Source organism: Rhinolophus sinicus, linkage group LG06 (genome assembly GCF_036562045.2).
Source record: "Rhinolophus sinicus isolate RSC01 linkage group LG06, ASM3656204v1, whole genome shotgun sequence".
Lineage (NCBI taxonomy): Eukaryota > Metazoa > Chordata > Mammalia > Chiroptera > Rhinolophidae > Rhinolophus > Rhinolophus sinicus.
This window is the reverse complement of record NC_133756.1, coordinates 104,038,864-104,066,292: the sequence shown is the minus strand read 5'-3', so window position 1 is coordinate 104,066,292 and position 27,429 is coordinate 104,038,864. Positions and strand designations below refer to the sequence as shown.

At 45.0% G+C, this 27,429-nt stretch overlaps 1 protein-coding gene across 2 annotated transcripts; it reads left to right on the top strand.

The window, feature by feature from the left end:
- The first annotated feature begins 5,133 nt into the window (after positions 1-5,133).
- On the top strand, positions 5,134-20,078 carry MTNR1B (melatonin receptor 1B). Of its 2 annotated transcripts, XR_012497792.1 has the most exons (3): positions 5,134-5,401; positions 16,171-17,510; positions 19,181-20,078. XR_012497792.1 is itself a non-coding variant. In XM_019737511.2 (2 exons), the coding sequence occupies exons 1-2, from the start codon at positions 5,182-5,184 to the stop codon at positions 17,028-17,030; spliced, it is 1,080 nt and encodes a 359-aa protein (XP_019593070.2). In that variant the 5' UTR covers positions 5,134-5,181; the 3' UTR covers positions 17,031-17,595. The 2 variants fall into 2 exon arrangements, 1 of the variants encoding a protein (XP_019593070.2); XM_019737511.2 differs by lacking the exon at positions 19,181-20,078 and having other exon boundaries at positions 16,171-17,595.
- Positions 20,079-27,429: the final 7,351 nt, after the last annotated feature.

The window sequence follows — 27,429 nt, the reverse complement described above, 5'->3', positions numbered from 1 at the left end:
AACTTCTGTGAGCATATTTTAATTTGAGTTTAAACTTGGGGGTAAAAAAAACACCAGTCCTGCTCATTTTTGTAACCCTAGGACACTCTGTAGGTATTCGAGATGATTTACTTTTTAAGAAACCACCTAGGAATCTTGAGCGTCTCTCCTTTGTCTCTCTCCCTTTCTACAGGGTTTGAGTTTTTCCTCCCATATAGTTGCATTTCACTGTTGCAGTCACTATTGGTTTCACCTATTGTGAAAGAATCCTCTTAGTTAAGAGTCCATCAGCCTGGAACACTGGAGGCAATCACCACTCTTCTACACTTGGATGTTAACTCGGGAATTGCTTTCTGCGGTTGGAAGGGAATCTTGAAAAAGTGGGCCAGGGTGCAATTGTCTGACAAATCCCTCAACAGCTTCCACTGCACTTGGGATCAAGTCCAGAGTCCTCAAGGTGGCTTTGAGCCTTACCTGGACCGATTCCTGCCCACTTCTCCAGGCCAGTTTCTAGCCTCGCTGCCCTGAGCTTACTCCTTCTGAGATGTAGTCTCAGTTCCTTGAATGTAATACCTTCTCTTAAATCTGGGCACCCCTCTCCATCACCTCATAGCTCCCACCTCCTCACCATCATGACTTTTCTCTCTAGATATGCTTTACTTTGTCTTCTTGATTATTGGGTGGATTCTGTTTTGGCTGAGAACATATGAGCCCTGGGGGATTTTCACCCATCCTGGCAACAACCCTCCTTCTTCCCTTGCCACCCACCCCCTTTTAAATAGACTTTATTTTTTAGAGCAGATTTAGGTTCAGGGCAAAATTGAATGGAAAGTACAAAGAGTTCCTATACACCCTGCGGGGTCGGAGCCGGGAGGGCGGTTTCCTGTCTCTCAGCCTCGCGTGGAGGGGTGCTGGCTCGGGTGGTGGATGGTCGTAGGCTGTGACTGGTTGGCCATCAGCTGTTGCCATTGGCCACTGATGTGGCTGCCGTGGCTAAGCTAGCAAGCGCGGATTGTGGACTGTGGATTGCAGAGAGGTGGATTGCAGTTAGTACAGCGGATTGCAGTTAGCAAGTGAGGTTGGTTGGCAGAAACATTATTATCACCCTGAGTCCATAGTTTACATTAGGGTTCACTCTTGGTGGTGTACATTCTAAGATTTTGGACAAATGTTTAATGACAGGTATCCATCATTATGGTATACCAAGTATTTTCACTGCCCCCAAAAACCCTCTGTGCTCCAACTATTCATTCCTTTCCTTCTCCTAATCCCTGGTAACCACTGACGTTTTTACTATCTTCACAGTTTTGCCTTTTCCACAAGGTCATATATTTGAAATCATACAGCATGTAGCCTTCATAGATTGGCTTCTTTTACTTAGTAATATGCACTTAAGCTTCCTCCATGTCTTTTCATGTCTTTATAACTCATTCATTTTTAGTGTTGAATAATAGTCCATTGTATAAACGCCACAGTTCATTTATCGATTCACCTACTGAAGGACATCTTGGTTGTATCCAAGTTTTGGAAATAAAATTTATTCCAAGTTTGGAATAAAATTGCGGTAAACATCCATCTATAGGTTTTTATGTAGACATAAGCTTCCAACTCTTTGGAGTAAATACTGTGGACTTCAAGAAGGGATATATCTTCCTAAAAGGACCCCTCATAGTTAACTGGGCACAAATTCAGCAGCTATGTTTACAGAGACCTCTCTTGCACAGTTCACGTCAGGGAAAAGACACAGATTGAGTTGCCGAGCCTCCTGTGTTACATTCCTGTCATCTGAGCCAAACCTTATAGAGGAGTTCCTGGAATCATATTTCAACCAATGGGCTGAGACCTGTCTTGTCCACTTGGAGCTGTGCAGGTATATCCTCATTTGTAGCTTTAGTGACCAATCAGAGCAGCTTCATAACAACCAATCAGGATGCAAAATTTCAACCAATCAAGACAGTACTATTTGGACCAATCAAACTGTGCAAATTTGGAGTCCTCATTTGTGTAGAAAAGGACCACTCAGGGATAGGGCAGGTGCTTTCTCTATATTAGTGGGCCTCCCCTTTGTGTTGGGGGAAAGCACTTTTAGTTTCCGCCAGAAGTTGTGTCTTCCTGTTTTGATAACTGTTTACCTGAATAAAGGTTCTCCTTTTTCCACACCCCTAACTGGGGACTGCTATTGGCATTAAATTGCTGGCAGCAACCTTTTTTTGACAATACCAAGGACTGCAATTACTGGATTGTATGGTAAGAGTGTGTTTGTTTACTTTTATAAGAAACTGCCAAATTGTCTCTTAAAGTGGCTGCACTGTCCCCTGCCTCTTAAGGCACAACATGGCCAGCTGTGTGAGGACACAGCATTGACTTCTTAGGCAGAAAGTACCCCAATTCTTAGTGCCCAAAGTTCTTGAGATACACTGTTGTAGATATAGGCAAGGTGTGCCTGGTCACATTCCAGGGCAGCATAGGGCAAATTCCTGTGTTTCGTGCTCAGTTATCCAAGTATGCGTTATTAGCGTGTCTGAACTGGGGCAACTTATACTGTGCTCTGAGGGCTGCTCAAATCCAGAAAAGTGCCACTATGTTTCCTATATGTGTGCATGTAAGAACAGGGGAAGCATGGCTGTCCCTCCTTCCTGAACACTCACACCTTTCAGCTTTGTCCTTCCCCTCCCTGTAGCTCTCCTACCAACTTGTTGGTCATTTCTTCTCATTCATTGGGGATTTTCCTCCTGACTGATAGTTTTGTTGTTTTTCTCTCTGTCACACACCACCATAATATCCACCTCCAGACTTCTCAGTTCCATGAGCGTCTCATTTCCAACAAGCGTTCCTCTCACCTTCTTCCAGCACCCCACTCCCATAATCGCCATCAGAGCACTCACATCAATCGAATCTGCACCCCTCAGAAATCTGTTTCAAACTAGTCACTCTGTAAAATAGCACAATCTATTTTTTCATATTCACTCACTGGAATTCTTTGAATTCAATCCCTCCAACCTCTACATCCCACCACTTTCTCCTGGCCCATCAGCCCCCTTCTGTTTTCTCATCACCCCTCATTTAATGTAAATCCTCAGGTCGATCTTCCCATCATGCCCTTGCACTTCCTTCTGTTATTCACTCCTCGCTGGCAAACTCTGATCCTGACTGAAGTTCACCCTGCCTTCTCTGTGCCTGTCCCGAGCAGCTCCAAGTTGCTGATTAACCGCCACTCAGCGAAGCTGGCTGGCTTCATTTGAAGCGACAATCTTAAACAACACAGGGACACTTGTTCTCCCGACATACCTGTCACGCGTTCCTAGGTAACGCTCCCATTTTCTGCAATGACATTTCATACCTTCTTACGAGTATGTCTTCAAACCTCCCACACTCTTTCCCCCTGAATCCTGGCTAATGAGGTAACCTCAAACTCCCTGAGAATATGGCAGCCAGAGAGGAATGCCCTCATCTTCTCACACCAGTCCAGAAACACTTCTGAATTCGCACGTGGCTTCTGCTTTCTTTCTGCTGTAAGAGAGAAAACCTCTTTCTTGACCATCACATTCCTTCTTTGGGCTCTGGATAAGCTCACCTCTCAAGGAGTTTGTTCCTTTAATTATCATCTTCTTCTGCATCATCACATCATCAAAGTCCTTCCCTCTCCACTGCATTCTTCCTTTATTTGTTTGTGGGTTTTGGGGGAGTGGGATGAGAAAGTATAATCTACATAAAAACACACACATACAAATAATGTCCCAGAAATTTATTTTGCTCTCTATTCCAGTCAATCCTCACCCTCCACAGGCAACCATTGTTCTGATTTCTGTCACCATATATTAATTAATGTTTCCTGTTTGGGGACTTCATATAAATGGAATTGTATGGTATGTACTCTTTTGTATCTGGCTTCTTTTGTTCAATATAATATTTTGAGATGAATCCATGTTGTTGTATATATCAGTAGTGTTTATTGCTGAGTAGTATTCTGTTGCATGAATATTCCACAATTTGTTTAACCCACTCATCTGTTGATGGACATTTGGGCTGTTTCCAGTGTGGGGCTACTATAAACAAGATTGCTGTAGGCGTTCTTGCACAAATCTCTTTTTGGACCTATATTTCATTTATTTCATTTGCATTTCATTTCTGATCGTGGATAGTTTATGTTTAACTGTTTAACTCCATGAAAAACTACCAAACAGCTCTTTAAAATGACTGGGCCATGTTGCATTCTCACAAAAGCAATGGATGAGAGTTCAGGCGCTTCACCTCCTCACCAAATTTAGGATTGTCAACCATTGGGATTTTAGCAATTCTAGTGATGTGAGAAGTGCTCAGGACAGTGCTTGGAATAAAGTTAGCCCTCCAAAGAGGTGAGCTCTGGTTATCATCAGAGTGAATGCACAAACACTGTATAATAAATAAAGGGCATCGAAGTTTCTTCTTTCCTATGATCACATCTTACTCTTCCTTTTGTTCTCACCCCTCCAAAAATCATATTAAATAACCTCAATACAAGTATATCTGTTTAAGTATTACCATGTTTAAATAGATGTTTATAAATCTATCAAAGTATTCTCTTGGCTTTATAAAGAGGGAAGGGCAGCGACATCATCAATGTCTCCCCCAATAAACAGCAAGTGCTCAATAAATAGCATAAGTTCACCTTTCTCCTTGCAACTGCCTAGAGTGTAGCCTTCTACCCTGCTTTGCTCTGGGATCTGCCCCCATGTTCTGGGGATTGCATTCTCTTTGGAGCTGCACAGCTTCATGGGGCCTCAAACTCTGGCCTTCTAACAAGGGCATGTCCCAACCACCAGCACCTTCTCCAGTTCACAAACCTGGGAGTCCCTGGACACAGCTTTTCTGGGGGGAAACCTGGGGTCTCAGGCATGGCGGTAAGCTCAGAAACTGAGGCTTGAGCTAGACCAGACACCTGTGGGTGGCAGCGCCAGCAGCGCTATCGCAGCTCCTCCTGAGCGAGCTGCTAAGGTACCCACTCCTTTTGGCAATTCCTGCACCCCAAGTCCTCCTTTTGTTTCTATATTTTTCTCCGCCCCCTGTCCAGGCTTAATTAATTATCTCTTCTAGCTCCCTCCTCACTAGCCCACGTGGCCTGGGCCAGGAAGGGGGTGGCAGGAGCGTCCAGCTCGGCACTGCGAGTCTTGCAGGGAGAAGGGGCGGCGCGGTGGCTGGAGCGCGGGCGCACTGAGGTCCACGATGCTGGAGAACGTCTCCTCCAACTGCTGTGAGCCTGGCGGGCGGACGCAAAGCCCCGGCTTGCCAGGGGATGGCGGTGCGCGGCCTTCCGGGAGCCCCCGGCCTCCCTGGGTGGCACCTGCGCTGGCCGCCGTGCTCATCGTCACCACCGTGGTGGACGTCCTGGGCAACCTGCTGGTCATCCTCTCGGTGGGCAGGAACCGCAAGCTGCGGAACACAGGTGAGCGCAATAGTCCGCTGCTGAGTTCCGACGGTCCCCTGGCGTCTGGTTTTGACCCCCGCAGCCCTCGGTCTGGTTCCTCTTTAGTCCTGGGCTCTCCGTTCTTTTCCCTTTACATAGTCTCCAAATTGGGTCTTAAACTCAAAAGTTAGGGTGAGTTGCTCTCTTTCCCCGACGTGCGGATCTGGCGCCCGCCTGCTGCAATTACACAGGGCGCACCCCGTACATCGATGCCAGCATGAATTGAGCAAAGTTTTTCTTGCGAATTTTTTTTGGCAGGGCGCGGGAGCTGTGGGAACCCACACGGTTGGACACCCGTCACTATGCATGGAGCTCCAATTTGTGCTGGTCCAGGTGGCGGCCCCTTTCTGGCCACAGAAATCTCAGGGTTTTTAACACATCTCGCTCTCCCTTGCCAAGCACTGCTTCACGCAGTAGGCGCTTAGAAAATATTTGCTGCAACAATGAGTGAATTAATGGAAGCACTCTGGTGGGTTTTATGTCAGAAACTTATCTCCAAGTCATCTGAAGACCCAGTTCCAACCAACAGAGGGCAAATGCCGAAATCTGCAGGCTCTGCTTGGACTGAACTAAATTGCTTTGAGATAACGTGTGTTTTTTTTCTGAAGACAGGAAATTTGTGGGATTAACGGAAGATTAAAACAATGATTTGGTTAAATAGTGCTGCAATCCTGAAAATAGTTTCCCCCTTTCAATCCACTCTCATTTCGATTTTCCTACACTCATGTCTGCAAGCGAACAAAATCTGAACTCTGTCCCTGAGGGGTCATTGGAGAATGCTGCCTATTTCTGCTTGGGAAGAAGCTCAGTGACCTATTTGTCAATTTATAACTTCCCAGTTTGGGCCTTAGGGGCAACTCTAAAATTAGAGGAATTAAAATGAAAAGATAACAGCAGAAAGTCAATTATCTAGCTTAAACATGCTTTTCTAAGGAGCTAGACCATTCAGAATGGCCATTTTAAGTACATGGTTATTTATTTATATTATGTGTATATATTTGGTGTGGACCCATGACTCTAGGATTTTTATCTAAAGAACAGGCCTCCCCCCAACCCCAAAAAAAGTGAGCTTCTATCCATAATATGGGGAACAACATTATGAAATAAGCTTTCTCAGTCATTTCAGTAGTGGTGGCTAGTATTATCTGGTATATTTCCAAGATATTATTGTGCCCTTTGAGTAAAAGCGGATATATTAGGAAAGAGCAGGTTATGATTAGAAAGCTATATTTAATATTATCAATCATATCATACTTTTGCAGCAGCCAAAACTTTCATTACCTGCCCAAGGAGGCAGTGCTGGGCCCTCCAGGCTCTGACACTGGCCACTTCTCCTCCTGACTAATTGGGTGTTTAGAGAAAGCCTGGTGGGCTGTGGCTCCCTGCTCAGTAATTTGGGCTGCCTGCTGTGGGGGAGGTTGCTGAGGACAGTGGATGCTGCATCCTTTTGCCTGAGGCAGACAAGCATCTTCTTCCCTCCATCAGCCTGCTAAGGGCTGGCCTCTTCTGCACTCCTAGCAGGGCTCACAGAAACCGTACTGATTTGAGAGCATGGCTGGAGCAGGTAATAAGCATGTTAAATTGTTGGCACATCCTCTGTTCTGTCATCCCTACCTCCTGCGGAGTCTGCTACAGCCCAGAACCAGAAAATAATTTTAGCACTATATCTAAATGACATTGATTCCTGACACATTTGGTGGCTGCTCCAGTCATGCAATTTAACCAGTTTTTATTTGACTATTGGCTTTATTGATGATAGTCATGAAAAATCATTGTTGATTTAAAACAAATAACATTGTCAGAGTGAGATTTCAAAAGGTGCTTAAAAAACCCAACTGAATAGTTAGCACCCATTGCACTATTAATCAGGTCTTCTCTTACTGAAGAGTTTGGATATTTTAAAAAAACACTTATTTTAGATTTTTCTGCAATTAAATCTGGTTCCTAATTCACTGGTATTAAGAAGATAGGAGTGACAATGAGAACACTTACAAAGGTAGGGCAATTAAGTTCGCGAACTCATCCTAGAAAAAGTACTACATACCTCATTGCTGAATGTCACTATGGTCACCTTTAAAGTACTCCCCTTGGGAAGCTATGCACTGACGCCAGCACCTGGTCCACCCTTCAAAGCAATTTTGGAGCTCTTTTTCTGGAATGGCCATCAGAGTTATCATCATATTACCCTTGATGTCCTGAATGTCATCAAAGTGTCTTCCTTTCAACATTTCCTTTATCTTTGGGTAAAGAAATAAGTCATTGGGAGCCAGACAAGCTGAGTAGGGAGGGTGTTCCCATTCAGTTATTTGTTTACTGGCTAAAAACTCCCTCACAGACAGTAGTGCCATGTGAGCTGATGATGCAAGAGCCATGAATTGACAAAAAGTTCAGGTTGCCTTTTTCATGCAGCCTTTTCAGCACTTCCAAATAGCAAAGTTGGTTAACTGTTTGTACATTTGGCGCAAATTCATAACAGTGAATAACCCTCTCATATCAAAAAAGGTCAGCAACATTATTGCAACAAGTTCGCGAACTTAATTGTCAGACCTTGTATATTTCCAATAACCAAGACACACAGTCCATATTAAGGTCATAACACCTTTCCTAGCAGGCATCAGAATCCTTTACTTAACTGTTACAAACGCAGTTTCTCTGTGGGATGTTCCTGATGGCAGGTAAGTGGTCAGGGTAATTTTCCTTTTCTCGGGGAGACTACCTTGTCTGCTGCTTTTGTTGCTGCATGCATTGCGTTAATTTTTTCAGAGATGGCACTAAAGAAAGGCAGACAGGGCAGGGTGGAGGGAAGGTGGGAGACAGATTTGGGGCACTGACTCAACTTAAAAAAATAAGGCCAGGTGTGCATTCACCCTTTGCTGTATTCCCAGAGCCTTGTATAGCACCATTGGGTTGGCATTTCAAATCTGCTCTGTGTGTGTTTCCGGGGGACCTGTCACACTTGGGCTCTTCTGACGGCATCTGAGGACTTTGCGTATGCCCACCAATGCCACTCATACGCCACACTAGACCTCACTAATACTAATCCCCGTATTTATAAAATCTCTTCCTCTCCCTGCTTTTCTGGAACTTTCCTCCATAAGATTCTTTCTCTCTTCTGTATTTTCAGCCTCTGCCTCTTTCCCTTTAGTGTACGTGCACACACACACACACACACACACACACACACATTTGCACATACACGCAGGGGTCTCCAGTGTTTAAAAGAAAAAATAATCTGTCCTTGATTTTTATGTCTCCTTCTAACTTCCTTCCCTTCTCAGCCAGATATCTCAATATAACAGTTTACGTCCACTGACCACCTTATTGCTTCCCAGTTCCTCCTCAGTCTGCTGGGGTCTCGCTTCCTCGGAAATGCCCCTTTGTCCTGTGTGTGACACTGAGGGCCACTGCTTCCTGAGGCTTTTCCTTCCCTTGGCTTACCCGATGCTAGTTTTTGGATCTCCTTCCTGTCTTCATCTCCCAGACACCTGATATCTGGGAGTCATTCTTCTTTCCTTCACTCCCCAAGTCCTCATGATTTTTGCCTTAGAGTAAGTATTTCTCAATTTCCCTCTTTCCTGCCTTCCCTGTTCTTACTGCAATTTACACCCTGGTTGTCTCTTGAGCAAACTATGTCCATAGTCTCCAGACAGCTTTCCCTCTCCCTCGTCCAGTGGATGATACCACTGCCACAGGGTCATCCCTGCCCTCCATCTACAGACCCATGTCCAACTCCAGAGCAGGGAGCTGCCGCCATTCCCACTCAGTCCATGCTCTCTGATACACTTCCTTCATCTTGGGATGGTCCCTGACTCTTTTCTGCTGGTGAATCCCGCCTTCAAACACCTTCCTCAACTCCCCTAAGGGGTTGGTGATGTTTCTTAGTACCATGAAAGGAACACTTGCTGTCTTTCTCCTCGGGCTTTCCTGTGCTCTCCCATTACTGTAGTGTGGTTGATGTTTCACTCTCCCCACGGGACTATGAACTCACGGACAACGAGACTTTTATTCCATTTCTGTTCACAGAGTCAGGTACATAATAAAAACTGAATATACGTCTTTTGAAACAAATTGAAAATGGACATGATACGAGGAAAGCAGTGGGACCAAAAGGAATTAATTTAGCTTCAGGAGGTGGGGTAGACCCCAGTCACAGTACTCAGCACTGCTCATGAACTCTGTAAGGTTCTCCTGGAACTGAATTGCTTTTAGCACTAAACGCCCAACATACACCTGAGTCTTGTCCCCAAAAGCTGACTGGAACCCTCTGCACAAAGGTATGCCTGCTCCCTGCTTGCTGCTGTGTGGCCAGCAGGCTCCAGCGATGCTTTGGCTCCCTAGAATTGTGCCCTGGTGACCCCTTAGGGAGTTGGCCCCCTTAAGTGGTCTGTACAATGTGAGCCTCCTGCCATTACCAGCACCACCCAGGCAGTCCGCCACAGAAGAGAGCCAGAGAAACATGTCCGTATGTAACGTTGAAATAATCTCCATTAGCAGAGGGGAAAGCACACAGCACCAGTTCTTCCTGTCCCACAGGCACAGTGACCCAAACTTCCCAGGAGCTAACTGACAATGGAGTCTTTGCTGCCACTGTGTGAAAGAGGCTATCACAGAGGTATTGGTAGTAAGTGGACCCATGGCCAGTTCTAGGACATCTTGGTGATGTGTGAGCAGGAAGGATAGAAAATGTTTGACAATGGGATTGCCCAGGAGAACATGGAAGATGTGTTTGCTGAGCACAGGTCTCTGTCCACTCTGTCCTCCAGGTGCCCAGTGACACAGAGTCTGCCCCACCTCTTCTCCTGGACAGGGGGTTGCATTGCAGGCTTTTGGTGGGAATGTTCAGCCTGGCAGGTGTTTGGATCCCCAGTTCGATTAGAGCAGAACACGCCATGTGGCCTCCTTTCCTTGCCCTTCTTCTCCCACTTGTTTATTGAGGAGATAAATAATGAATGAATAAATAGGCTGGCCCTGGACAAAGTCTCCTGAGAGGCATGGAGGAAATATTTAATAGACTCACAGTCCCTGCCCTTCAGGCATTACTGAGTAAGGTGGCTCCCACTTCCTCAAGGCTTAATCTTATTGCCGACCACTCATGGAGATGCCAGTCGGTGACAGGTGGCTTTGGACCTGTTGAGCTTGTGGGGTTTACAGTGCTTATCAGCTGAAGACCAAACTGGGCTTCCTTGAAGTCCCTCCCTGAGGTCACCTGAACTTTCCAACCTCACATTTTGGTTCTGAATCCTTATGATCTCTTCACCAAACAAAAATGAACACATTTCAAATCCCATAATTACGTCTTAAGCCAAATCCTCATGAAAGCTCATAAATAATCCTCTTTAATTCCTCCCATTCAGCTCTCAGCAGTCCAGGGATATGAAGACTTTCATATCTGAGTGACTTCTTTTCAGAAAGTTGGATTCTGTATTTAGCATGATATATGGCAAAACTCAGAAGATACTGATGCTGCTGTTAGGTCTTAAAATTTTAAGTGTTTGTGGCTAAATGAGTAAAAGTTCGGCAATTGGGAAGTAAAGTCCCAGTTCTTAGGGGATTTACACTCCAGAGACAAACTCCAACCTTCTTCAATGTCCTGGCCCACCACTACTTCTCACAGCTTATCCCACAGGCATCCGAGTCCAATGTTGGGAGCTTCTTTCTTGTTCTTTCTGTGCAACTACTAATAATATAAAAACAACCATCACAAATCATAGCTAGCATTACTGTGTGCTTATTATGTCCCAGGTATAAGTCTCTCTCATTTAAAAGAAAGAGAGAGAGAAAAGAAAAACAAAAAACAAAACAAAACAAAAACCCTACACTATCCCCCATCAAAGGACATCCCTTTCTGAATACCATTCCATTTCTCACCTTCCCTTGAAGGTAAAGCTGAGAGAGCAACATACAGTACAAAAGTTGATCCTCCAACATTCAATAGAATTTGCCCTTGCTAATGTCACTGCTGACCTCCTAACTGCCAAGTTAAACGGGCGCTTTTCTGTTCTTTCTCTCTCACTTTTGAGGATGACCAAGAAACTCTACACCATTGCCCTTAATCCACTTGACATTTCTTTTTTCTTGGTTTCCTCCCGTTGCTGTTCTTGTTCTTTCCCAGTCTTTCTCTGTATGGCTATAGGCAATTCACATAATCCGAGTGTTAGATTCTTGATCTATAAAATGGAAATTACACTGTCGACCTTAAAGAATTCTTGTGAGAAACAATTGAGTCAACTTATGCAAATGCACATTACAATCTTTAAGATACTATGCCGATTGTTGTTTTATTGTTATTATTAAGTATAATTAAGATAAAGGTAATCAAATGCCACCATAAGAGTCTCCAAGTGCTCTCTTTTGATGGTTATGGCAGACTGCTTTGTAATAGGTGTAGTTTTTTTTTTTTTAAATGAATGCTTATGCTCTTAACTATATTTTCTTCTCTTAAGTGGTTGAAATACCCCCCATCATAGTTTTGCTTACACTATTAGCTTGCTCAGCAATCCTTTTCTTCTTTAATTAAAGCAAAGTTAGATTTCAACTCAGCCCTCATATGATTCATCCACACACTCTAGGATTTTTATGAGTAATGTGAGTTTGGAGGAAGCCAATCTCTGCCTTCAAAGAATTTGGGAGTCGAATTAGGAGTTTATGCTAATATAAAAGTCATTGTTTTAGTAGCTATAAGGAAATCAAGTTTTTAATAAATGACCTGTTCACAGTAATTTCCAATGCTTATCCTCAGAAAATAACTATTAAAAATATCTCACATTCATTTGGAGATTATTGTTATTTCTTATTCCCTTTCTCATACAGGATCCTATTTGAGGGAGACAGCTACTGGGATGGAAGCAGCCTGTTGCAAGGGTCTTGATAATTTTGTCTGACCCCTTGGTGAATGAATTGTCCTGCCTGAGCAGCCCCATCCCCCGCCACTGCCCCCAGCCCCAGGCCACTGTCCCTACCATCTCCTTTGAGCTGCCCTTCCTTCCAGCTCTCACCACGCTGAAGGGCCACTGTTTCTGTGTCTGTTCCCCCAACAGCACTGTTGACATCTCAGTAGCAGGGGCCATGTCTTTCATCCATCACTCTGCCCTACTGTATTAGAATGTGGTAGGCACTCAATAAATGTGTTATAAGTTTGAACAGGTGGAGGATGGAAGTAAAACTAAAGGTACAGGAAGTTTAACTGTTAGAAATGATGGATCATCAGTTGCTTTCTCTATCATCACCCTCACATCTTGTTTTTATTTAATTGTCTCCTCTATGAAACCTTGAGCTTTGGAAGGGGAGGGACTGTGTCTGTCTTGTTCCCACACTTCCCTCAGACCCGGCATAGGCAGGCCAGCCAGTACCTAGTAAATTTTACGTAGCAATATTTATTGAGTAAACGACTCAATGGCTATCTATTTTTCCATTGCCTATTGTAGCTCAATGACTAGGGACAATTTCAATCCAACACACTCCTCTTCTGGGCATGCAGGGGGGCGCAGGGAAGAGAGGCAAGGGATTGGAGGTAGCTTATCTTCCAGAATTCTCCTAGCTGATGAAGACTAGATAGCTCAACACTTGCTAGCTCGTTCCCAGATCACCAGATTCTCATTAAGAAATAGATTTCCCAAAAAGAAGGAGCAAGGAAGTGAGAAGGGAGGGGACTGTGAGGGTTGGTGTGTGATGGTTTGCATATGAATATGGAAGGGAATTCTATATTAGTGAACAAAACCCTGTTGTTGAAGTCCATCTCCACGTATAAGCCCAGTCCTGATTGAGGCAGATGGGTATAAGTCACACCAGGACTGTGATATAAATATTCATTAGGATCTTGTTCATGGGTGATGAGCCATGCTGCTTGTGTCCTATTTGATTTCTCACCTGTCTGGGGAAGAAATGGATAGAGAACTGGATCTTTCCTCAACTATCATCCAGATAGGACCTGGCTTCTTACAGATGGGAAACAAAACAAGAATTTTATTCACCTAATTTGGAGTTGTGGCAAGAAATCCAGGAGACAGTACTACATCCGGACAGATGACTCTACAGCAGGAACTGGTTGATTTCAGCCGTTTAAGAACAACCGGAGTAATAGGGGAGAGTAATTGAATCACTTTCCACGTGGCGTTGAATGTGTTCTTCCTACTATTTGCAAGCTGTTTGCCAGCCTCTGGGGCATTATTAGGAGATAAGCCACATTAACACTGCAGAGCTTGACTCACTTTCCTGGGGAAACAGCTGGATGAGCTGGCACAGGCTCCCAGCAGCTCTTGACTTTCTCCCCACGTACTTGCATGTGCCAAAAAGCTTGTTTGCCGCTTAGCGGGCTGGCAGAGACCAAATTCCTGTGTTGGAAAGAAGTGGATATTCTTCACAGAAACAGCCATGTAGGTGTGTGTGAGGAGGGGGAAGGAGGGCTCCAAAAGGCAAGGAGGGGACTGACAAAGGAATAGTCACGGAGAAAGAAGTTCAGTAAGTTGCCCAAGTTTCCGAGGCCAGAAGTGGCCGAACAGGTATTACCCTAGATCACTCCACCTCCCAGCTCCACCTCTAACTGTCAAATGTACTCTTAAAATTCTGGGAAGCGACAAGGGCTCCTGATTCAGCTAAAAACAAGAATTTTGAGAGAGGAAATCCCTCGTTCTCTTGGGACCAAGGGAGATCTGAGTAGGGGAGTCAGAGACAGAAATTCACCAATGGTAAAAGCAAACAAGGCTGGGAATTAAATGGAGAAGCAGGAGACCTCCCCCCGCCCCCTCAACCCCATCCCAAGCAAGTCCTCAGATGTGCGTTTCTTGCCTTGCATTACCAACCAGAAAGAACCCAAAGGGCCTTTATCCCATTAAGTAGGTAGATTCCCTAAAATAGTAGACTGGGAGGGATCTAGCAGTCAAGCTGAGCCCAAAGTCTGCTTTACCATCAACCTCTACTTGACCGTCTGGAGAACCGGGAAGCTCACTATCTTGCACTCTAATTTTTCAAAGAATCTCTTTCTATTCAGTTAATATCCTGTCTCTCTTGGGCCCTAACCTAGCTCTGGACTCAGAAATAGTTAGGTCCTGAGAACTCCCAGGGAGCTAAGAGATTTCTTTCCTGTTGGTTCTGAGTGGGTTGACCCCAAAGGCCAAAATAGGCACTTCAGGAAGGCTGCCTGTGGATCTTCTAGGTCCCCAAGGGCACATGGACCATTTCCCATGGAATCTCCCTTGAGATTGAGGTGACAATGTGTGTCAGGACAAGGGAGGGCTGGAGGCAGCCCTTACTCTACTTTGTGAGGTTATAACGTCAAGTTTGGAGTCTGCTTCGCTCAGAGGTCTAACTCAGGGAAACTGCCAGCTGGGTGGCTCTGAGCCGCTTTTTTTTGAACCTCCTTCAATGTAGATCACAGCCAAGCCTCTCTGATTACTGTGCTTTTGGACCCTTTCATCTGCCTAACCCTCTGGACTCCTGGGGTGGCTACATCAGACTCTGACATGCAGAACAGAAGCATGGTGGCAGAAGCAGTGGAGTGTCAGTGTCCTTGCCTCTTTGGATAGTCCCTCCTGCAAATCCATTCCATCTGCCCTCTGCATCCAGCTACTCTAAGGCTGGCAGCCTGCACCTACCATGTGACAGAATATTTGAAACACTATATCCAGCACCCACTGGGTCCCTGAAGCCTCTGCTGTGGGAGACTGTCTTCTGAGCATACAGTAGGTGCTCAAAAAGTACCCTTGTGAATGAAACAAATGGCATGCCTTAAACTTCATGTTGCCCACACTTTTAAGTTCTTGGTGCTTTATTCATGAGTCGGTGTTGGTTTTAGAATGCAAGCGCTTTAGGAACAGAGACTGTGTTCTTTTGGATTAAGTCCTATCTCCTACTTAGGACTCTGGCCCAGAATATCCCTGAAGCAGACTGATCGAAGGTTGTTGTGGTTTCCTGAGGCTCTTCCTGTGGAGATTATTCTATTCAGAGGAGGGAGGCAGTTCAGGAAGCCGGGGCATGTGCAGGCCAAGATAGGAGGCCCTGGAAGCTGTCAGATGGGAAGCGCCCACAGTCCCTCCCCTCTCAACAGGACTGGTCTCTGAGCCACCACACCACGTGCCTGCCAACATGACAACGTGGCTGCATTTAGGCCCCAGACAGGGAAAATGGGAATACCAGAACACATGGTTCCCACGCTCAGAACCTTTCTTCCATCCCACCTGCAAAATGCAACTCACATTTAGGAAAATGAGTTAAAGACACTTGGAAAGTAGCCTGTTAACCAGTGCTGAGAAGATGCAAGAGCAAACTGTCAGAGAGAGATGCGGGCAGGTGGGCGTATGAAGGGGGAGTAGTGATGGTGAATCCAGATTTCTGATTTTCAGCTTCTTCTCCCCAGAATCCTTGCCTGAGTTTAAATGATGCAAAACCACAGAGCATCTGTGCCTATCATGAAAAGAATACCATTTGTGAGCACCCACTGTGTCCCCAAGCACTTTGAATCATTATTCAATTCTCACAGCTACAGTATAAAGGAGGCATCATTAACCCCATGTTACAAATGAGCGGAATGAGGCTCAGAGAGCCTGAGGAACTTGCTTCAGTCACACAGTTAGTGAGTAGCAGAGATGCAGTTGGAGCCCTAAACTTTTGTCTCTCCAAGCCACTTGGTTTCCAATCCCAACACCAACAGTAACTCAAGTTATTTTTAAGTAACTGAACAAACACTAGCATATTTTACAGAGTAGAAATCGTGGAGTCTCGTGCTGACTCTCGCTTCCTGTTTCCTGTTCCAGGTAACTGGTTCTTGGTGAGTCTGGCGTTGGCTGACCTGATGGTCGCCTTCTACCCCTATCCGCTAATCCTCGTGGCCATCTTCCATGACGGCTGGGCCCTGGGGGAGATGCACTGCAAGGCCAGCGCCTTGGTGATGGGCCTGAGCGTCATCGGCTCTGTCTTCAACATCACTGCCATTGCCATTAACCGCTACTGCTACATCTGCCACAGCGTGGCCTACCACCGGCTCTGCCAGCCCTGGCACACGCCCGTCTACATCTGCCTCATCTGGCTCCTCACAGTTTTGGCCCTGGTGCCCAACTTCTTCATGGGGTCCCTCGAGTATGACCCACGCATCTTCTCCTGCACCTTCATCCAGACGGCCAGCGCCCCGTACACAGCGGCCGTGGTGGTCATCCACTCCCTCCTCCCCATGGCCATCGTGTCCTACTGTTACCTGTGCATCTGGGTGCTGGTGTCCCAGGCCCGTCGGAAGGCCACATCGGAGAGCACGCTGCTGCACCTGAGGCCCAGTGACATCCGGGGCTTCCTCACCATGTTCGTGGTGTTTGTGATCTTTGCCATCTGCTGGGCTCCACTGAACGGCATCGGCCTCGCTGTGGCCATCAACCCAGAAGAAATGGCTCCCCGGGTCCCCAAGGGGCTTTTTGTGATAAGCTACTTCTTGGCTTACTTCAACAGCTGCCTTAATGCCATCATCTACGGGCTCCTGAACCAGAACTTCCGTAGGGAATACAAGAAGATTGTCTTGTCCCTCTGGAACCCACGGCTCTGCTTTGAGGCCACTTCCAAGGGCAGCCATGCTGAGGGGAAGCAGGGGCAAGCTCTACCTGTTCTTAATGCCCAGCACCCCATCTAAGCAGATGCTCTCTAGGCTGGCTCTGACGCACCCCAGCTGGGTGACAAACTCACGAAATGATAGGAGTGAATTTGTTCCAAGGGTGATATCAGGCACCTTGCTAGTCCACATCGTCCTGTTTGTATGACCACATACGACTTGTAGAACTTTATCCTGTGGACAGAAAGCCTGTCTGCACACTTGGTTTAGGCTGGTTGGGGGATGCTGACAGGTATTGGGGGCCATGTCCAAGTGAGCACAGCACTGGACCTGGCAGACACTCTCTCAGTGGTGCATGGGGGGGCTTGGTACACACAAGGACCAAAGAAGCGACAAAACGAGGAAAGGCCTGGAGCAGAAGAGGCCTTCCTTCCTATGCGCTGCCCTCTCATCCTCCCACTTTGGCCTCCTTGCTGCTTTCTCTCTTACCCTTGAGGAGTGGCAGGAATGGATATTTTCCTGTTAGCAAAGATGAAAGATCAAGCTCTGCGGTACTGGAAGGTGGGTAGCTCTGCAGGGGCCTCAGGGGGTTGGATTGGGTGGGTGCAGAGGGCAAGCAGTCTACCCTCTCCCCCACTGACCTTCCCTATACATACACACAGGCACACACACACACACACACACACACACACACACACACACCCCTCAGGCGCCTGCAGCACAGTCTGCCTGGCTTCCTTTCCTGGTCCTACCAAGTTCAAGTTGTGTGACTCGGGGAAGTCCCCTAGCCTCTGTATTCTTCAATTACTCACCTTAAAATGGAGCTCCTGCAGGTGTCTCCCCGGGATATTGTACGGGTTCATTGGGATAATTCAGATGAAGCACTGAGCACAATGCCTCTGACACAATCATTAGCTTTCATTATTACTCCAAACATATAAAATGAAAGATAACCTTGAAGGAGAGAAGAAATCACACACAAAAACAGGAAGGTGAGGGAAGAGAAAGGTATGTGTGGAAGTGGGGAGAAGGGCAGGTCCACCCCAATTCCTTTCTTACGGCTAGTGTGTTTATGGGCTTTTTATTTTTAGACATCTCAGGTCTTAGTACCAACAGAGTTATCCTCCTTCTTTAATGTCACAAACATTAATTGAGTGCCAGATCCAGGTTCCAGGAGAAACAAAAAGCATGTTGCCTACCCTCTGGGAAGTCATAGTCTGTTAACGGATAATATCAGCTAACATTTATTGGGTGTTTGCTTTGTATCAGGCACTGTGGTAAGTGCTTGGTAGGCATTATCTCATTTAATCCTTACAAAACTCCTTGAGAAAATATCAATGTCCACATTTATAGTGAGAAACTGAGACTCAAAGAAATGAAATGATTTCCTGAGTTCACAGAGCTGTTGAGGTCAAAGCTAGGTGAGGAGACCAAGTCTGTCTGACCGCAGCACCGCACTTGGCTCACACCCCCACACATACACCTTAGAATGTGTGGCAAGCACAGCTAGAGTGGGGTGAGTATCCCAAGCACTTAAGGTGCCTCGGGCTCCAGACAGAGAGAAAAGTTTCCGTAGGCAGCTGGCTGCTTTCTGGAAGAACGAGCCCAGATGCTGACCTGTCAGCCTTATGCTAGATGCTGTCCATTCCCTTGTAATTAGGAATTAGACCAGGTGCTGTGCTTAGTCACCTTGTCACCCGGGAGCTTGTGACACATGCAAATGCTCTGGGCTCCACCAAGAAGGCTTCCATTGTGGAAATCTGGGGAAGGGCCTGGGAATCTGAACTGACCCTGGAGTTTCCTGACCAAACTATTAGGAATGTAGGTATTCCAACCCTGGTTGCATCTGACACGTTGGTATCCAGTTGCTGGATGTGAAGAGTCCTTCCCCGGGAGACCTCCCAGTTCAGACCTCAATCTAAGAGATACCCCAGAGACGTGAGGCTTTCTTCCCTTGATCTGCGGCTGGTTTCCTGGCTCTGGGCAGAGCCTGAGCTGACTGGGTCAGGCGTACACTTGCTTTCTGTCCTCTCTGCCAGCTACAGGGATTTGCCCTTCTCTTCTGACTTGGAGGCAACAGGGTGTCCCCTGTCTGTTTCCATCATCCCTCGCTTTGAGCTGAGTGACTCAATCAATATGGATTAAAGGAACAAAAGCTCCCTTCAGTTTCTTGGTTTGCCAGAGCTCAGCACTGATAGTCCACTAACTGGGACCTGTTTTTGTTTCCATAGGCTTTGGATGAACCAGGAGCCGAGAGAATGATGGGGCATGGGGAAATCCCAGGACATTGGGCCATGTTCATACTGGCAGGGAATGACCTCACACTGCAGGCCATGATTTTGAATAAAGACTGTTTTGCTACAATAGTGTGGGAACTCTATGCATCCTGTCTCCTTGACTCTGGACAATTCAGTCAAAGTTACCACCTTGCAAACTTCCTCTCCATCTGTATTAGTTTGTTAGGCCTGCCATAAAAGAGTACCACAGAGCAGGTGGCTTAATCAAGAGAATGTCCTGTTCCTGCTTTCAGAATGTTTGAAGCTACTGTTGAACAGACTCTAACTGAAGCTGCAATAAAGGCTAGACCCAGGTAACTGCAAATTAGATGGAGGCAGACTCCCCCCACCACACACAAGAAGCCTGACACAATGGGTGTGCCCTTTCCTGGGGATAAATGTATTCTACTTCAGTTTTGACTATTCTTTTCACAACGTGGCTGGTGTACAATAAAAAACAAATTATGAGACATGCAAAGTGGAAAGAACATGTGACATATGGACAATAGAAATATCATCGATAGAAGACACAGAGATGGGGCAAATGTTGGAATCAGAAAATAAGGACTTAAAAATCACTGTGAAAAATACGTCAGAGGATGTAGTGGAAAAGGTGGACAGTGTGTGATGGGTAATTTTAGTGTAGAAGTCAAAACTATGGGAACGTATAAAAATGGAAATGTTGAAATGAAAAATGTGATGTCAGGTATGAAAAGCTTATTTGAAGGGCTTAAAAGAAAACTGGACAGAGCAGAGAAAAGGAAATAAAGTAAAATTGGTAAACTGAAAGGGAGTAGGGGGGAAATCTGGAGGAAAACTGGTGCCAATTTCCAAGAGACCTCTCCTAGTGAGTCACACAGGGAACAATTATTCCAGCAACAAGTTGTGATAATGAGCATGAAATGTTATCTACCAGAGAATCCTGCCTGAGCCTTTTATCTGAACATCAGTCACATAAACACCCTCTGCTTAGCACGTACCAACATTCCAGACTCCCAAGAGAAAACTGATATTCATTATAAGCCACATTGCTTGTACAAAGAGTTTAGGTTCGGTGAGCCACCCTTATCAGTTACAGAATGGTAGGAACCTTCTCGAAATCTAAGTTCCCAGATGCCAACCAAGGCCACAGCAGTCATTTCTAAAGATTTTTTCTCAGACCTCTATATTAACTGTTTTCTGCACCTTCCCTAATCGCAAATTAAATACATACTTCAAGTAACCATGGTCACAGAAAAATCACAAGGGAATAAAATACGTTTCACTGGGGCAGTAGAAAAGACTGTAACTCATAATAGAGTTCTCTGTTTCTTCCCATTGAAAAACCTCAGGTGGACAAATTATAATGGGATGTGAAGTGCAATCATAGAGCATCAGTGCCGTTTCTTTTATGCTAGGAAGGTATACGCTTGGAGACCAATAAGCCCATGGAAATGCTCTTGAACCAGGTCAAAATGTGCATAGTGACTGACCCCATCTTGAAGCTTGGTCAACAAAGAGCCTGGTGACATGAAGCAGCCTGCCAGTGACCTGCTTCAGGTGGCCAGTGTGGATAGCCAAATAACAGGCCAGGTGTCAGGGAGGGATGATAGCATATATTTGCCACATGCCCAACCCGCTGCCACACTTGGACTCTTTCTTGGACTGCCTCACCTGTACTTAGCCCTGTGCACGGTGTCCGGCTGGGAGACCTGCAGACATGAGTCACCTGTGGCTCCGACCCTCTGAGCAGCTCATAGGCCCATGGGAGGGACTTCAAATGCATGGAGAAAACTCTTTTAGTCTCGGCTTCCCTAGTCAAACCCTGACTATTTCGGTTTGGCCACATCTGCGGTAGAGAAAGGCAGTGATAAGTGATGAAGAGGAGGACCTCAGCAGTAGTTACAAGGTCACTCATCATTGACTGAGCTGAGCGCCTGCTGTGGGGCAGGCCCTACACAAGCACTTTCTATCCATCATCACCTTTATCGTTCCCTTGGTTAGGTGTTATTGCCATTTTATGGAGAAAAAAAGAGACGCTCAAGGTAAGTAACTCGCCTACATGTAAACATGGATCCACCCTAACTGACTTCACATGGGAAAATCTGGGCCTCTACAAACCCCATCTGTAAAGCAGAACAATCATGTCTGCCCACCACCACGAGAGCTGGTGTTAGACTAGACTAGTTAGACATGCATCCATGATGAGGTCGTGTGTGACTGCTTAAAATAATGGCTATATCACAGAAAACCCCACTGTGCAAACATTTCATCATGTACCTATTCATTTGACAGGCACTTTGACACTAGTATCAATTTAGATTGCCTCCACACAAGCATTTTTTTTCCCTTCAAAATATCCTCAACTTTTCTTCATTATCCAATCACACTGCCTCTGAGGAGGCTCTTTCTTCCCAGAAACCCTCTAATTAGGGGTAATTGTTCTTTAATAGCCACAGTAATACAACATTTTTCTAATTACACATAGACGTTAAAAGGTAGAACCTTATCAATGTTTGACCAAGTAGCAGTTTCCAAATCAGGTTGTCATCACCCCAAGGCTGAGCCTGCACACTGCTGTGGGTGATGGATGCGTTGTAAGGAAGGCTTTACCTCAACAGGGAAATTCGTCTTGATGAGGGGCATAAAAATTCTCCATCCTCATGTCTTTTTTGACTATTTGTTTTCCTTAGTATAGATTGCAAATCACATCATTTTCTTCTTCATCCTGCAAAGAGAAGTTATAGCCCATTCCTGCAACGGCACGACCCAGTAGGTGTGGAGATAGCCACTGCGTATACACACTTAGCGTTACTCAGATGCACAAAGCCCCTCCTGGGCCAGGAGAAGAAGGCAGGTCTGACAGTTAAGTGCACAAACTCATCCTAGAAAAAGTGCTACATACCTCATTGCTGAATATCACTACAGTAATCTTCCAAGTACTCCCCTTGGGAAGCTATGCACCAACGCCAGTGTCTAGTCCACCCTTCAAAGCAATTTTGGAACTCTTTTTCTGGAATGGCCATCAGAGCTGTCGTCGTATTATCCTTGATGTCCTGAATGTCATCAAAATGTCTTCTTTCAATATTTCCTTTACCTTTGGGTAAAGAAAAACGTCATTGGGGGCCAGATCAGGTGAATAGGGAGGGATATTTGTTTACTGGCTAAAAACTCCCTCATAGACAGTGCCATGTGAGCTGGTGCATTGTCGTGATGCAAGAGCCATGAATTGTTGGTGAAAAGTTCAGGTCGTTTTCGTCTAACTTTTCACAAAGCCTTTTCAGCACTTCCAAACAGCAAACTTGGTTAACTGTCCAGTTGATACAACTTCCTAATGAATAATCCCTCTGATATAAAAAAATGTTAGCAACATCTTTGCAACAAGTTCTCAAAGTTACTTGTCAGACCTCATACATGACTGCTGCAAAGATGCTGCAGGGTAAGACTTTCTGAGAGCATCTCTCGGTTACAGACGTCAGTGAGCCTTACAGCCTTACAAAGCATTTCCTCTTTCTCCTTAGCTGCAATAGCAGATTTAAGTAGGATGATTACTTTGGAAATGAAAGAGAGAACCGTTAATGATTATGGAGAGACAATAGGTGCAAATCAGGCCATCCCAGATAAAGAGGAACCTGTGGTCTCCCTGAGTTTGGGAAAATCTACTGATGCTAAGGAAAGCTGCAAGAAAACTTTAAGATGACAGATCTGTCACGTTAGTTTTTGTCTACATCAAGTCAGACACTTGCAAGAAAAATGGAAGAATTTAACCCATTAATGGTTTAAACTGAAATACTTCTTGAAATGCCTCACCCCACCCCACCGCCCTATAAGACAATGTGACAATGTTTGTAGAGCCCTTGGACCCAGAGAAAGTGCTCGTCAGTGTTAGCAAAGGTGGTGGTCGGAGAGGGAGGAATAGTATCAACAGCAATGCTGATAGCAGCAGTATTGTGCTGGGGAGAAGAGGTGTGAATGGAAGGCCTCTCTCTCCAAGAGGCCATGGCTGGTCAACATGAGCAACCTGGTCTCTTGAGGAAGCAGCAGGAACTAAGGACGGGGCAGGCTGCTATGGAATGGAGGTGGAGGTGCCCTCGGTCCCTTTGACATTTGCGATTGCAAATTTAGCCTCCAAGAGACAGCACGCTCTGGAATTAAATACTGACCTATCACCTACTGGCAGTGAGAACCTACCCTCCTTGTGTAAAGACTCTGACCACTCAGACTCCTTATCTGTGAAGTGTGAAGGAAAATGGCCACCTCCCCTGGTGGTAGGGAGAACTGAATGTGTGTAGTCAATTGCCTGGCCCGGGCCTGGTGTAAAGTAGTTGTTCAGCAAAGTAGTTGTCCCATCTCTAGAACTTCATATATCATGAGGGAGAAACTGGTAGGCAAGATTGAGAGTAAAATCACGTGCTTTATTTACACTCTTTCTTAAAACTAGGTTTTTATTGGTTTGTTTATTTAATACATTGAGCACACAGCTACACTGAGCACACAGCTTAGAAAGCCACTTCTAAAGGAAACAGCTAAAGTACACTCAAATTTAAGCATCATGTTTTGATTTCTATTTGAGTCTTAATCACAGACTTTGGTAGAAGGCGACTTTGTAAATGACACCCTACTTTTAACTTGGGGGCCACCCCTCCAGCCCCAATCCACATTGTCCTCCAGCTCTGCAGAGCTCAGGGTGAGGTACAAAGGCATGACAGGGTGCTGATGGGCACACAGGGTAGTGCAAGGGTTGGAAATGGGTGGGGAGGGTCAGCACCCAGCAAAAGGCTTACTTATTAGAGTTCAATAGCTGTGTGATCGGGGTTGAGGGGGAGTGACATGGCCCAAGTCATATAGTGGCAAGATTAATCTGGGAGCAGCAGGTAGGATGGATGGAAAGGAGAGAGACCAGAGGGTGGGGAACCTTTTAGAAGACTCTAATTCCAGAGAAAATTTTATCTGGGGTGGTAGCAGTGTGAATAGAAAGCAGATGAACAGAGCTAGCAACATTTTAGTGATAAAATCTACAGATTTCAAATAGGTTCTTACAACTTATTTATTCTGCTACCTGGCAGTTAAGTCACCGTTGCTTAAAACAACACGCCTTGCGGGTTTCATCTCCTATTATCTTCCAGCCCATCCTAAATGCCTACCTGAAAATTAGAACTGCCTGCAACCTCATAACTTACCTATGAGACAGAGAACCGAGACCACCTGTGTCAACATGACTTCAGCATTTGTTCCGCGAAAATTTTTGCCCAGGAAAATAAAGTTTTATACCAATATCTAATATTATTGTGCTTCCAGAAATCTTTATAAATCGATTGGTTGAGGCACAGTTTTTTCATCTAGATAAACAGCTCTGCTATGAGAACCATAGACTTGGTTCACCTGGGCAGATGGCTTTTTAGTAGACAACAGGTGGCTTCTCAAGACTTGCTAATCCTAAAATGTCATGTCACAAAGCTCACCCAATTCCAACCAGCTACACATTGTGACTCATCTTAAACACCTAAATTCAGACCCCCAGACCTTGTAAATGCCCTCTCTGACCTCTCTGTTCTGAGATACTAGGACAGTTAATATAGTGTTCTCCCTTAAGCACCCACCCTAATAACTTAGCTTTGTTTGAGCAAGAGGCTTTCTGGCAATCTCTGCAGAGGTGACAAGGATCAAGCCAAACCTGACAATTTGGGATCTACAACCCCTCATGGCTCCTGCTTTGCCCGCACTGCCTGCTGGAACCCTGCCACTCTCAAAGCCCACAGTTAGGCATGTTACCCTCTCTCTGTGAGACCTCTCCCTTTTCTGCAGTCCCCAGACACAGTCTTGTTGTTACTTTCCTTTGCCTCATATTAGAACTGTGTAAGTATTTGTTTTCTTGTTGTTTGTGGTGCCATCAGTATCTCATGTGAAGATGCCAACACTGTGCCATGCACGTGACCGGGGCAAAACAAGCTTATTCTAAAAGTGCCTTTAAAGAGTCCCAAAGAATGTAAGCAAGACAAGTCAAAGGGAATATAAACTCCTTGTTTTTCTCCTCCAGGCAAAATTCTAAAGGGAAGATCGCTATTATAGTAATTTAGAATTGTATTTGGCTTTACAAAACAGGCTTCTTCCAGTTCTTTCCAAAGCGCTTGATGATACTTTTTTAGTCTCTTTTGTACTCTAAACACACACACACACACACACACACACACACACACACACACACACACCACACTCATACACACATGCGAATCCACACTTCAAAGCACATGAGCTTATGTATCTTGTGATTGTCCTTTTGTGTTCTAGCTGTCTTCTTTCTCTCTTCTGTTTTTTGTGCCTTTGGTTTGGTGTTTTGAGATATGTACCTACTTCTTTCCCTTATTATAAATCCTACTAGAAACGCGTCCCAGGCACTGTAGTGGGTGTTTTATGCATGTTGTGGGGATCGTGCTTGAGTGGAACTCGGGTTTGTATGTGCTGCTGAGGAAAAACAGGTGACAGCACACCACCAGCATCTAGGCATGTTCCTTATTTTGCACAGGTACCCTGTTCCTAATTAAAGCTTAGGCATAAACAAAGATTGATGCATTGCCAGAGTGGTTCTGAGGGAAGCAAGATAGCATCGGGGGATGACAGAAACCTTGAGAGAAAAATCATCAAAAGTAGGTAACATGAGTCAGGCACAGTGGGACAGACCCAGTAAGAATGGCTGAGTACCAGCGACAGGGAGGAGAGGAATGCGTCCTAGGCCTTCTCGGCCTCACCATGGCACCAGGCTATGGATGTCTTAAGACTTGAGCAAGGTTACGGAAGTTCAAACAAGCATGCCCCAAACTCTACCTCACCACATTTTATTCTATTGTCATATTGTCACCGTTGATCCTCTCTACTCCCCCACCCCGTGATCCTCCATGCTGTCACCAGAACAACCACATCCTGTGACAAGTGACAGAGCTGTTATCAGGAAAGATAGAAGAAGTAAACCTGCCAAATGACTCTCCCATTAGATTTTGAGCTGGATTTCCTGTCTAATTCTCTTCCTGTGAGCTTTCAGTATCTTGAGACAGATGACACCTGCTCTGACTCACTGGAAACTTTCCAGCTGGATCTGGGCTTTATTCTAAATGTTAGGACAAGATCAGGAGTGGTTCTTTGACCCTCTTCAAATATTAACTAACTGGCTTGATATTAAATAGCTATAAAATATAAATTTGGGCAAGACAAAAGTGAAAATTATTAAGACAAGGGGAAATGCATGTGTTCTTTTTCAGTCCATAAGGAAATGCAGAGAGAGACAGTGGGTTGTATCCTGGGGGACCCGTGGGGAAGGAATATTTTCCAAGCATTTTGGCTTCCAGACCTCAGCTGCTTAAGTGGGAACACCCCTCGCCCCATCTGATGGGAGCCTCTTTCAAGAGTATTTGAAGAGAATGGCTTGCCTCACCAATGATTCCCATACCATAGTCAGTCACTGTTCTGAACTGGTTAGACCTCAAGTCATGGTTTAGACCTCAAAACGATAGATGTCCCCCCTCAAAGTTTTAGTCAGGGAGATTGGGTTGGATGGAATTTAAAACAGAGCCTACAATTAAGTTTCTCTTATTTTAATGACTCAGAAAAATCTTTCTAAGAGTTTATTTCTAGGCAAATTTTATTGCCCAGTTTTCAGTTTATGTACATACTCTGTTGCCTGGATTATCCCATTATCAATAAAAATCTCTTAAGAGGCTATCAGTGTATCTGTAGATTGAGTATTTTTCCTTTTTAAATGATGAATCATTATTAAAGTAGCTTGAAGAAAAAATTATGACTACTTAACCTATTATATGATGTGTAATACATTTATAGAAATAGAAATGTCTAGTAAACATTTGAAAAGATATTCAACCAAACATCCAAGAAATGTCAATTAATGTAATGTCATTTTTCATTTACCGATTGGCAAACTTGCAAAAGATTGAAGATACTCAATGGTGGCAAGGACATGAACATTGTCACTCACTATTGGAGAAATGCAAGTTTTTATAAACTATTTGGAAAATATTTTTTTTAGCGCTCATCAAAATTGTATATGTACATACCAAGCAATTTAACTTGTGGGAATATCTGCTTTGCCTTTCTTTACTTTTTTTTTTTTTTTTTTTTGGTTTGTTTTAAAGTCTATTTTGTCTGATATGAGTATTACCACACCAGCTTTCTTTTCATTTCTATTTGCATAGAATATCTTTTTCCATTCCTTCACT